The sequence below is a fragment of the Ursus maritimus genome (assembly GCF_017311325.1).
Source record: "Ursus maritimus isolate PB19 chromosome X unlocalized genomic scaffold, ASM1731132v1 scaffold_X1, whole genome shotgun sequence".
NCBI lineage: Eukaryota > Metazoa > Chordata > Mammalia > Carnivora > Ursidae > Ursus > Ursus maritimus.
Window position 1 is genome coordinate 38,806,835 of NW_024423319.1, and position 11,761 is coordinate 38,818,595.

General features: G+C 39.9%; 1 protein-coding gene across 8 annotated transcripts in view; it reads left to right on the top strand.

The window, feature by feature from the left end:
• The window catches only part of ACSL4 (acyl-CoA synthetase long chain family member 4), a 78,257-nt gene extending 67,429 nt beyond the window's left edge, over positions 1–10,828 (top strand). For all 8 annotated transcript variants that reach the window (XM_040629195.1, XM_040629204.1, XM_040629211.1 and 5 more), the window contains 2 exons: positions 326–483; positions 7,944–10,828. In XM_040629195.1, the coding sequence (XP_040485129.1) occupies positions 326–483; positions 7,944–8,101 (316 nt within the window). In that variant the 3' untranslated portion in view covers positions 8,102–10,828. The remainder of the gene's footprint in view (positions 1–325; positions 484–7,943) is intronic.
• The last annotated feature ends 933 nt before the right edge of the window (positions 10,829–11,761 follow it).

The window sequence follows — 11,761 nt, forward strand, 5'->3', positions numbered from 1 at the left end:
ACACACACACACACACACACACACACACACACACACGGAGCACAAGCAGGGGGAGCAGCAGGGAGAGGGAGAAGCAGGCTCCCTGCTGAACAGAGAGCCCAATGTGTGGCTCAATCCCAGGTCACTGGGATCATGACCTGAGCTGAAGGCAGATGCTTAAATGACTGAGCCACCCAGGTGCCCTGGGTTTTATACTTCTTAATGAAACTGTGACACTTAAGATAAATATATATTTGGAATTATGTGTACTGTTCTAGTCAATAACTTATAAATAATTGTTCTCAATGCTTTAATTTCCATTTTGTGTTATTTTCTAATTTTTTAGTGATCAGTCCTACGTGATTAGTTTTGTGGTTCCTAATCAGAAAAGGTTGACACTTTTGGCACAACAGAAAGGAGTGGAAGGATCTTGGGTTGATATCTGCAATAACCCTGCCATGGAAGCTGAAATACTGAAAGAAATTAGAGAAGCTGCCAATGCCAGTAAGTAAGAAATTGCTTGTCTATTGAAGTCCCTAGAAGTCATTTAATGATGTCTTGTACATTAGGCTCTTTGGGATGTCTATTTAATTATTTTGTTTTCATCATAAAGTACAGGGTTTTAAAAACCTGCATCTTGAAAAAATTTATATATATATGTATATATATATAGTATAAATTATATATATGCATGTTAGATATATACATTATATATATATATTTATATATTTATATGTTGGAAAGATCCTTAAATGTCATATAGTAGAATAACCTATCTAGTTCTTTATTGCGTGTTACAACATCCCTGCTAACTGGTCATGTAGCCTGTGTTTGGAATGGTCCATCTTTGTTCTGGAAGTTCATGATGAGGTGCCCTGGTATGTATCTCTTCTTGTTTATCGTTGCGTATAGTAACTTGATGTGGGTCCTTTCAGTCTATAGATCTCTGCCCTTTAATTCTGGGAAATATCCATTTATCTTTTTGTTTGTTTGCTTGTTCGCTCTTCTTTTTATAGTTTTTCTCCCCAAGTTGTGTGTTTGTGTCTTTATCTGGGACTACTTTTATATGGCTGTTGGACCTCCTGCTTTCATCTTTTAGTTTTATTATCTTTTTTTCTTTTGTTTTCTATCTTGTCCTTTTTGTTTTACATTCTAACAGAGTCCCTCCACTTTATCATCTCTTCTGTCTATTGAATTTCCAACTTCCAGTATCAGAATTTTAATTTTCAAGAGCTCTTTCTCATTTTCTCCAAGTTCTTTTAATAGCATCCTGTTGCTCTTTCATGAATGCACTCAGTGTGTTGTCTCTTATTCCCCCGAGGATGTTCAAGGGATTCCTTTCCTGACCAATTCTTCCCCTGTTATTGTTTGTTTCCTCCAAGTTCCACTTCCTGCTTGTTTTGGTCATAGCTTCTTCTAATACCTGTGGATCCTTGTCTGTCCATTCATATTTGGGAACAAGGCACTAAAATACTGTTCGGAAAGCTTCCTGGGCTTCACTGACAGGTTATTCAAAGTTAGCATCTTAAATCATCCCATTTCTGTGAAGAAGACTTCTTGAGTCTCTTGCCTGGAGGATATTAGCCTGACTGCCTATGCGGGGAGCCAAAAAGAGGAAATTGGAAAGGGGCTGGGGTGGGGGGTGGGGTGGGTGCCTCTTACCCTCACAGCATCCTTTTGTTTTCAGCTTTACTCCCTCCTTCTATCGTACCTAGTGTCCTTGGAGCCCAGACTCCTTCTGGTTCAGCCTTTCCAAAAAAGCCTGGAGAAGAGCAAGATGAGGGAGAAGAACTGTCCTCTGAAAGCAGGCTGGGGGCCAGCACTCTTCTTTCAGTGTATCCTTCACCTCTGTCTTCAGAGGCAGGGCTCAGGAGGCCCTTTTGCCTCTCACTGGTGTCCTCTGTTGTTGGCCGTTAGCTTTTACAGTTTTTTAATTTATTTTTTATTTTTTTTGGCAATTAGTTTTTAGCTCCCTCAACTCCCCATTAGTTGCCGCTAGTCCATTTGCTTCGGGTCTTCCAAAATTTTGTTGAACTCTCAGTGTCCTCTTGCTCTCATTTCAGCTGTTTCCTTGTGGTTACTACCTTTTTTAATTTTAAAAATTATTTTAAACTGTTTGAATTATTTTCCAAAGGAACAGAGAGAATCTGTGAACTCTTCATGTTTAATAGGAAGCTTTTAACCTCGTTGCTTCCCCTCCTAAAAAATGAAAGCATCATTTTCCTGATTAGGTTATGTATATCCATCATAGAATATTAGAGCAGAAAATTATAAAGGAGGAAGTAAAAAAAATCACTTTCTAGTAATTATCTTTGGGTGGTGATGTTACATTTTTTTCAGGTATACATACCCAACCTGTCAGCGTCAGTGACATGTTTCTAAGTCAGTAGATACAGAATTGCATTGTCATTTTTTAATAGCTAAATAGTATTCCAGTATAGGAGTATCCACTTAAGTCTTTGTTGGACTTTTGATGCGAGTTCCTCTCCCCCCCCACACTGTAAACAAATATAACACATATCATGTATACTCAATTATTTACTTATTTAATTATTTTTTTAGTATGAATTCCTGGAAATGGAATTTCCAAGTCAAAGGAAATGTATATTTTAAAGGCTTTTTTCCACTCTGTTGCCATATAACTTCCTCAGCCCCCAGAAAAACTGTAGACTAGTTTATGCTTTTATCAGAGATACACAAGCACCCCTATTTCCCTAACTAGGCTGCTATAATTTATTCTTTTAAATTAACTACTTAGGTTCCACTTATTAGTTTGTAATATTAGCTACCAGTTTGAAGTTAAAAAACTATTTTTCCCCAAGAATCATGTTCTTTTTTTTTTAAAGATTTTATTTATTTGAAAGAAAGGGGGGGGGAGAGAGTGCTAGCATGAGAGGGGGGAGAGGCAGAGGGAGAAGGAGAAGCAGACACCCCGCTGAGCAGGGAGCCTGACCTGGGGCTCCATCCCAGGACCCTGAGATTATGACCTGAGCTGAAGGCAGATGCTTAACCAACCGAGCCACCCAGGCGCCCCCTAAGAAGAACATTCTTACAGTTAACTCTGGACACTATAAAGTTTTAAATAACAGATGGCTTATTAACATAGATTCAAAGTTAAGTTACTTTATGACCAAAGAAACAGGGACTTAATGTTTTCTTCTTAAAAATGGCTTTGTCAGTTATAGTATTATTGATATACCACACTTTCTAGATTACTGTCATCAGACTACCAGAATTTTCTTTGATACAGATCCTAATTTTTTAATGTAGTATTTCAAAAAGTATTTCAGCCAATAAGCTGTTATTCTTAGTCACTCTCTGAATGTACTAATGGGGAAAGTGCAACTTAAATAATTTATCATTGTACATTTCCCTATGTAAAAGCAATAATGGGGAAAGTCAACCTGGATCACAATCAGGTGAAAAATAGAATAAAATTCTAGGGCCTGCTGGGTCCTCATAACTTTCCTAGACTGAGGCATGAAATCAAACAATTAATGATTTCTATAATATACAATAATCATTAGCTTCATTTTATAAATCCTTATTTTCCTGTGCCACAAAATATTTCTCTTGCCATACTTCTGTTTCTAATGACAATTTCAGAGACTGAATGCAAAAAGTATAAAATAGTCTTGATTGTGTTCAGCTAAATCTGCCTGAAATCATGCATCTTGGATACATGGCCTCTTCATGTTTGAAACAGAAGTGTGAGATACCTAACCAGACCCAACTTTGGGTAATAAATCTATAACCCCAAAACCCAAATCTTAGTAGTCCCTGTAACATTGACCTAGTGCTTTCAGGAGTCCAGGAAAAGTGTCCAGTAAACCAGTCAGTTTCTCTAGACAGCTCTGGGGAAATTCACTGCAGCCAAGTGGCATGCTCTCTGATTTTATTTAATTGAGTTTTACTTAGAATATATAAACACTGCAAGTTGGTTAGAAATGGCACATATCCTAGCCTGTTTTGCAAGGATAACACAGTCCAGAGCAATGCAGTGATCCAACACTACCTTGGCTAACGAATGTATTTTCTTTTTGTTGGCAACAGTAACAAGAGCAGTTTTGTTGGTGAACACGCCTAAGGTGATAGATTCTTCATCATGTGTTCATGGGCCCCAATTCCCCACCAGGGTAGAAAAATGTTCTTCCCAACAAACATCAAATTCTATCCTCCTGGTAACCAGGCACGTGAACTCCCATGTGGTGTTCATTCCCTTTTTGTTTGGTAAAAAGGTTTAAGGGGGTTAGTGCAGTGACTGGGTTTCTTTGGGATTGTGACTAGAGAAAGGGGGACCAAATTTTTAAATCAATAGATTTCTCTTATTTTCCAACTGCCAAGACAAGGCTCCCCCAGGGCTGGTTAGAAGTAGTGGGAAGATGTCCCTTTTGACCAGGATTTTTCTTAGAAAAGCATCACACAGGTCAGCATTGTTCCCTTGTAGTTGGAGTCCAGCTGTTCTGTTCTGGGTCTTCGGGAGGAAGTGTGCTCCCTGTCTCATGCAGCAGGCTTAGTCTTGAGAGATGGTCAGTTCAGTTAAAAAGCTGCCGCATTTCAGGAGGCGGTGGTGCAGGTGGGCTCTCAAATTTAGGCCTGTATTATGCAAGCAATCAAGTAATCAATAAGTGGCATTTCTATGGAAACAAAGGAAAAAGACATGGTAGTGGCGGGGGCAAATTAGAAACCCAGTGTCTGAGTCCCGAGTATTGCCCGTGAGAAGATTTCTAGATGTCAGGCCTGCAGCACCTTTAGCTGGAGGGAGGACAGGCAGTGACCATCTGACAGATTTTCCTGGTTTGCAGTTCCAGTGTCTCTGGTGATCTTTCTGAGTGGCCCACACAGCAACAGGTGAGAGGGTTGTCTAAAGGTGAGCTGCCGTGGCGGTTTTTCTGACGCTCACGTCAGGCAGTCTAGTGTCAGTTTGTAGGGCTTGAGGTAAAGGGCAGTTTTCATTTTAACTGATTTCAAGTCAAAGACTGGGGAGAAGTTGGAAGCCTTGGTTTGAAGAGTCATAGGCAGATATTCAGGGAGACCAGGAGAACTCAGTACCCAGCCGAGTTTTATAGGGAAACAACAAACACTCAAAAAACACAATTAATTAGAAGTAGCACCCAACATCCACAAAGGTTTATTTTTATTTTTTAACTTTATTTTAATGCAAGTATAGTTAACATATAGCATTATGTTAATTTCTGGGGTACAATATAGTGATCCCACAGTTCCAGACACCTCCCCATAACTGAGCTGTAATGATTCAGCAAATAGACATGGTTAATTTGAGCAAGTTTCATGTTCCTTTACTACCTGTTTAGAAGAGGACAAGGTTGTTTTTTGTGTTTTTTTTAAACGTTTATAGGGGTTGGGATTACATACATATTGATGAAAAGGGCAGGGAAATTTACGACTCTTTCTTTTTTAACAGATTTATTTATTTGAGAGAAAGAGTGTGGGGGGAGGGGTAGAGGGAGAGTGAGTCCCCTTGCGGAATGGGGAGTGGGAGGTGGGGCTGGATCTCACCACCCTGAGATCATGACCTGAGCCGAAACCAAGAGTCGGACGCTTAACCAACTATGCCTCCCCAGCACTGGTAAGTTATGATTTTCTTTAAGAAAGACAGAGCAATGCACTTTGAGCAAACATTTGAAATGTGCATCCTGTGTTGTTAGCGTAGAGACTTAACATTAACATGAGACAAAATTTGGCCCCTGCATTCAGGAGGTCATGTTAGGACAAGGTGAGGGGCTAGGTGCAAGGTCTGTGAACCAGTAGAAACTGGATGGGATCTTGGGCTCCTTATCTCGGGGAAGGAATGCAGAGCCTTGCTCGTTCATAGGCTGGAAGCATACCCGTGACCTTCAGTTTATGCCTCTGCCCACAGGCAGAGTGGATTCCTTAGTGGGGTCTGGAAAGAAACAGGAGCTGATTCGGGAGAAACAGGTCTCTGAAAAACAAGCTTTAAGTTTCCTGTTAGTTTCAACCTGGTTAACCCTTATGGGCGTGGTTTCAGGTATAGGTAGTATTTAATAAGAATACAAAGTAATAGGGGTGCCTGGGTGGCTCAGTCAGGTAAGCGCTGGACTCTTAATTTGGCTCAGGTCATGATCTCAGGGTCATAGGACTGAGCCCTCTGTTGGGCTCTATGCTAGGCATGGAGCCTGCATGAGATTCTCTCCCTCTCTCTCTCTGAGCCCCTCACCTCCCCCCACCCACTTGTAGGTGTGCCCTCTCTCTCAAATAATAATAATAATAATAAAGTCTCCTTTAAAAGAGAAAAATATAAATTAGTAGTTTTGTGGTGGTTTGATAAGTACCAATGGCCTGAAATGTTGACCTTTGCTGCCACCTGCAGGCTATATTTCATAATGTAGGTAATTCCGATAAAATGCCATGTGTAAAATACTGTTTGTTTTTTCTTTCCCCCACTCTTTCTCACTTGCTGGCAGTGTATCCTGTTTATAAGAGGCTGAGTGATTGCCCATTGTTCTCTAAAGCTTGTGGTACTAGATAATATTTAGGAGTTCCCAAAATGAAGTCTCTCATGTAGACTCCCCCCTCTTTTAACAGGATTTTCGCTAATAAAAATGAAATGTAGTGACTTTCATGAATAGGGCCTATGCAAATAAGGAAAGTAATAAGAAATAAAAGGTTCTAGAGCCAAATCTGTACTTGAGAACGTAAGTGTTTCCTTGAGATCCAAATGTGACCTTGGGGAGCAGATGGGCTTACTTCGGAACTGAGCTGTGATGTGTCAACAGAGTAGACAGGGTGAATTTGAGCAAGTTTCATGTTCTTTGACTGCCTGTTCAGGGATTACTTTTAGGAATTTGGTTCTGTGTAATTTGAAAGATGATTTTCCCACACTCAGCTTTCTATTTTTCTCTCATTTTAATGAGAAATTCAGTAATCGAAGCAAGCTTTCCTAAACCTCCAGACCAGTATTAGGTCAAACACTTCCATGAATTTGAGGTTTTGGTGCCTGTCCCAGAAGCCCAGTTGTTTCTGAAGACACCTGGGCTGTTTAGCAGTAGACTGTACACACGCAGGCGCGTGCACCGTCACGGTCGCTGTTTTCCCTCATTGCGTGTAAAATAACGCTCATCTGTACATTGACGTTGCTGTTGACGGGCCTTCAGGATTTTAGGGATGAGCTTGTATTAATACTAAGTAGCTTGCTTGTTGGAATATAATTGAATTTAAAATTACGGAGTGCTCAATTGATTGATTCCGAGGCCGCCTTTTCTTACCCATCTCTCCGCTCACGCTGAGTTTCACTCGGATGCAGTACGCGCTGCCTCAAATCCTCATCCCACTGAAGTGTGAAATTCACCAGCCCCCTTTTGATTCTTCTTTTGAGCGTTGAATAAAGCTCCTGAAGAACGGTTGTCTAGAGGCGTAGTTTTCTGCAGAACGAATGAATACGTATGTACGCATTTATTGAGGGCTCTTGATGGAGCCCCGTGGATGGCAGGGAACAAAACAAGACTCCTGCTTTCCTGGAGCTTGTGTTCTAGTAGGTGAGACCGGGGTGTACAATCTGCTGGGTGGTGAGAAGCATTTTGAAGAAAGTGTAATGCTGGAGGATAGAGAGGCAAAGAGAACACAGGGACTCCTATTCCGAAGGGTCCGGGAGGCCTTCCCTGGGGAGTGGCATCTGAGACACCCGGATGAAGTAAGGAAGTGAGGCACGCAGCTACCAACCCAGAAGACCAGCCCGGGCAGAGAAAACACCAAATAGGAAGACTCAAAAGAGGAGGGTGTCTACGTATACGGTAGAATAAAAAAACAAGAACAAGACCCATGTAGGCTAAAACTACATGCAGCTGAAATGATTTATGTACACTTTGAGAACTCTACAACGAAATTGAACTTGTAAGGTACTGATAGCCTTAATTAACCATCCCTTCCCCTCTCCCCTACCTCTCCCTCTCTCCTCCTTCCTCCCTCCTCCCTTCTCATTTCAGTGAAATTGGAGCGATTTGAAATTCCAATCAAGGTTCGCCTAAGTCCAGAGCCCTGGACGCCTGAGACTGGTTTGGTCACCGATGCTTTCAAACTGAAGAGGAAGGAGCTGAAGAACCATTACCTCAAAGACATTGAGCGAATGTATGGGGGCAAATAGAATGCTGCCCTCTCATTGACAGCTGCACCAGAAGTGGCCTGGTGGTCTTTCAGTTCTAGAGTTTTAAGCCTTGTTGAGCTGTCTGTTAGGATGGAAGGGGTATATCATTCTAAAGACGTAATAAAAAAAAACCAAAAGTGATTAAAATAGTCATTAAGTGTACTTTAACTTAGTTTTGCCTAGTTCTCGTGAAGCTGAAATTGAAAAGTTGTTTCCCTTTAGCTGTGTTATTAATTTTAGAGCAAAAATGCCATTTTTAAAAATTAGCCTAAGATATGCTTCTTTTCTTAAAGGAAAATATTTAATGTGGAACAAAATAAATTGGAGTTGGAATAGAATGTAGTTTGCGGCAATTTGCATCTTCCAATGATTATTGTCTTCCTAGTTCAGAAGAAGCTTAAAATATTAAGCATGACAAAATAAAATATTATCAACACTATTCAAAGCAGAAGTTCTGCAGGGCTTTAAAATTCTCTTCCAACCATTTATCTTGAAGGCAAAATTCAATTGTAATATAATAGACTGAATCAAATAGTAGTACCTTGGAAACCATTTTAAGATTCATAATTGTTGGCATAGGTTAGACGTAGAATCATTGTAATATTGTGAATAATACAGTGCCCGAAGGCTGAATACAACAACATTAAACACACCAAAAATATTGAGTAATATATTTTTAAAGGGAAATTGAACTCCTTTTCTGAAACTTGGAGGTCTTAAAATCAGTAACTAATTATTTGAATGATTAAGGGTAAAATACATTTTAAAGACTGCCAAAAATTGTCTGTCTGTTCAAAAGAAAAGGCTGAGACCAAGAGTAAGATGATAAAAAGTGAATCCAGTTTTGACAAAAAGCATTTTCTTTGTTCAAAATTCTGACCCTTGCATAGCACTGAACCTGGGAAAGGATTTCAATTCTGAATTTACCTTTGATAACAGGGATTGATTTTTAAATGTCCTTGTATTAAATTGCACTTGGAACTGAAAGTCTGTTCGCTGTTGCTGATTTGATTGTTGATTCGTAGTTTATTTCAGAAAGCCTTTCATTTAGCTTTAATTTGAGCAAAGCGGGTTATGATGACTGACTTCCCCAATATCTTGTTTGAATCTCTGAGCGATGACTTAACTTGGATGAGTTTGGGGAAGTGAAAGGGGAAGAACACACTGTTACCACTATTTTCCTGATTGTGGGAAGAGTTTAGAAACTGGAAATGCTCAATTTGGGCAAAGGGAAGATACTCTGTAAGGGGCTGATACTTGTGCAGTAACTTGGCATGTGGGCTTCTTTTTGAATCTTTTATTAAAAGCTGGGATTCTGTATTTGACAGGTTTTCACACTTGAACCATAGTTACTGTAAAAAGCAAAAATTCTTAATACTGTTATTCTTTGCACTTTTTTCTTAATCATTTTATATATATACATATACATATACATACATATATATATGTTGCAACATATATATATATATGTTGCTTACATTGCTTTGTACAGATGTGGACCACCACTGCAACAAAATACATTCTTTTTGCTCTAAGATATTTATAATGAAAATATTTAAATGTTATGTATATGGTGGTGACAAGGAAAAAAATAATCCGGTGTTGTTTTAAGCAAGAATGAAGGTTTTTGTAAAGGTTTCTGTTCAGTGTTTGCAGTGTCAAATTCGAGGCAAGTGCTCTCTGAAACTCTGCGGATGTGAGTGTTCTCATTCTTCCCAACTTGCCTTTGAAGAGCGGAAAACCATTGCCATCAAGTAGACTACTATTCAGCTTCTGCTCTGGCCCACTGGTGATCCTTTAAGGACGATTTCCTTAGATCTTTTCAATGTGTGAATTGTTTTCCCATTTGGAGTGGCGATTTTAAAGATGTGAATGCATGCATGCTCCAATGTTTGCACCCCTGCCCATTCCCATCTCCTGAAAGCTAGAACACTGCCAACTAATCTGTTGTATAGGCCCTTTAGAAACATGGAATTAACACTTAAAGTTGGGTGCTAATTCTTTGAGAAAATCCAAATATTGTTAAGGGACCAGGGAGATGCCACTACCCCCTGATTTTTCATCAGAAAAAAAAAATACGTGGTTATATAAACTGATCTGTCCATATTCATAGTGACTTTTCAAGTATTTAAGCCTAAAGATTTTAATCCTACATTTTTATACCTGTTTAAATTGTTCGCTGTTGTTATGACATGTCAGCCATCAAATGAAGTTGTACTTAAAAAATTTACTACAATTCTGTACATTTCTAAGTCGAACACTTGTGACTTTTGCTTTAATGACATGAAAATATCTTGCCTCCTTGATACTTGTATTGCTTTTTTTTTTTTCCTAGAGCAGAGGTATAATTGTATGGCTTTTCAGAACTGAGATACAGGTGAATGATTCAAAGAGTCAGAAGTTAAGGAGAGTAATGTTTCTTTCGGGCATAAAAACTGATTAATAATAATCCTTGCCTATGTTTTCCTGATAGCACATGACAAACATCTCTGAGGTGACGAGAACAGGTTAATGATTGTGTGGTATTTGGAACTCCAGAGGAATATTTTAATTTTCAAATGTAGTTACAAATTAGAATGTATTCATATTTTGTACTTTCTGTTAAAATGCATGATCACGGGATTGTTACTTCGATTTTTGTGTTTATTCTTAATGAAAAGCTTGGTTCTTGTTTTTAAGTTTGCACTCGAATCTTAAGAAATAAATCCACCCATGTTATCAAGCCGATCTGTGCCTAATGATGTGCCAAGATAAAACCTGCAAGTTTGAAGAATGTTAGCCGGGCTTTCTTTCTTTTAAATTGGGTGATTTTTAAAGTTTGTTTAGTTATTTAAGTAAGCTCGGCAGCCAACATGGGGCTCAGCCACCCCTAATTAGCCAGACTTTTAGTTATTTTTATTTTTTTGAAGATTTTACTTATTTGAGAGAGAGCGGTCGAGAGCATGAGCTGGGGGACCGGGAGAGGTTGAGGGAGAAGCAGGCTCCCTGCTGAGCAGAGAGCCCAACGTGAGGCTCAATCCCAGGACCCTGGGGTCATGACCTGAGTCCGAAGGCAGACGTTTATAAACCAACTTAGCCACCCAGCCGCCCCATAGCCAGACTTGTAAACATATATTTTAAAAGCACTCATCTGTAGGCTTACGGACTTGCATTAAGCAGTTAATCTGGCCTGTATACGTCCCATCCCTTAGTGTGGAGCGTTTGAACCCAAAGCTGTTACGTCGATACAGTTAAGAGAGTAGAGCTCCTTTGTGACACCGATACAGTGGAATAAAACACAGTCCTGTTTTCCGGATCATCGGGAGGTGCTACTAAATGGCAACTGTTACCTTCCGGCTGCTTAAAATTTAGGGAGGAGTCCATTTATCTGAGTTCTATGTGGGTGTATGTTAAATAATGTTAGAGCCCAGGAACCGGACTGCCTCAGTCTGTTTTCTGGCTCTGCCCCTCACTAGCTGTGTGACTGTCAGCAAGTTCATGGACACCCGTCCGCTGCATTTTTCCATCTGAACAAATGGGGTTGGTTGATCATAGGATCTACCCCAGCGGGTGGTCGCGAGGATTAAAAGGCATGAGTGCATGTAAAGTGTGTGGGTCAGGGTAAGCTTCTGTCAGCCAACAGCGTCATTAGTGTCGCCAGACGATCTGCGTCAGCGAGGT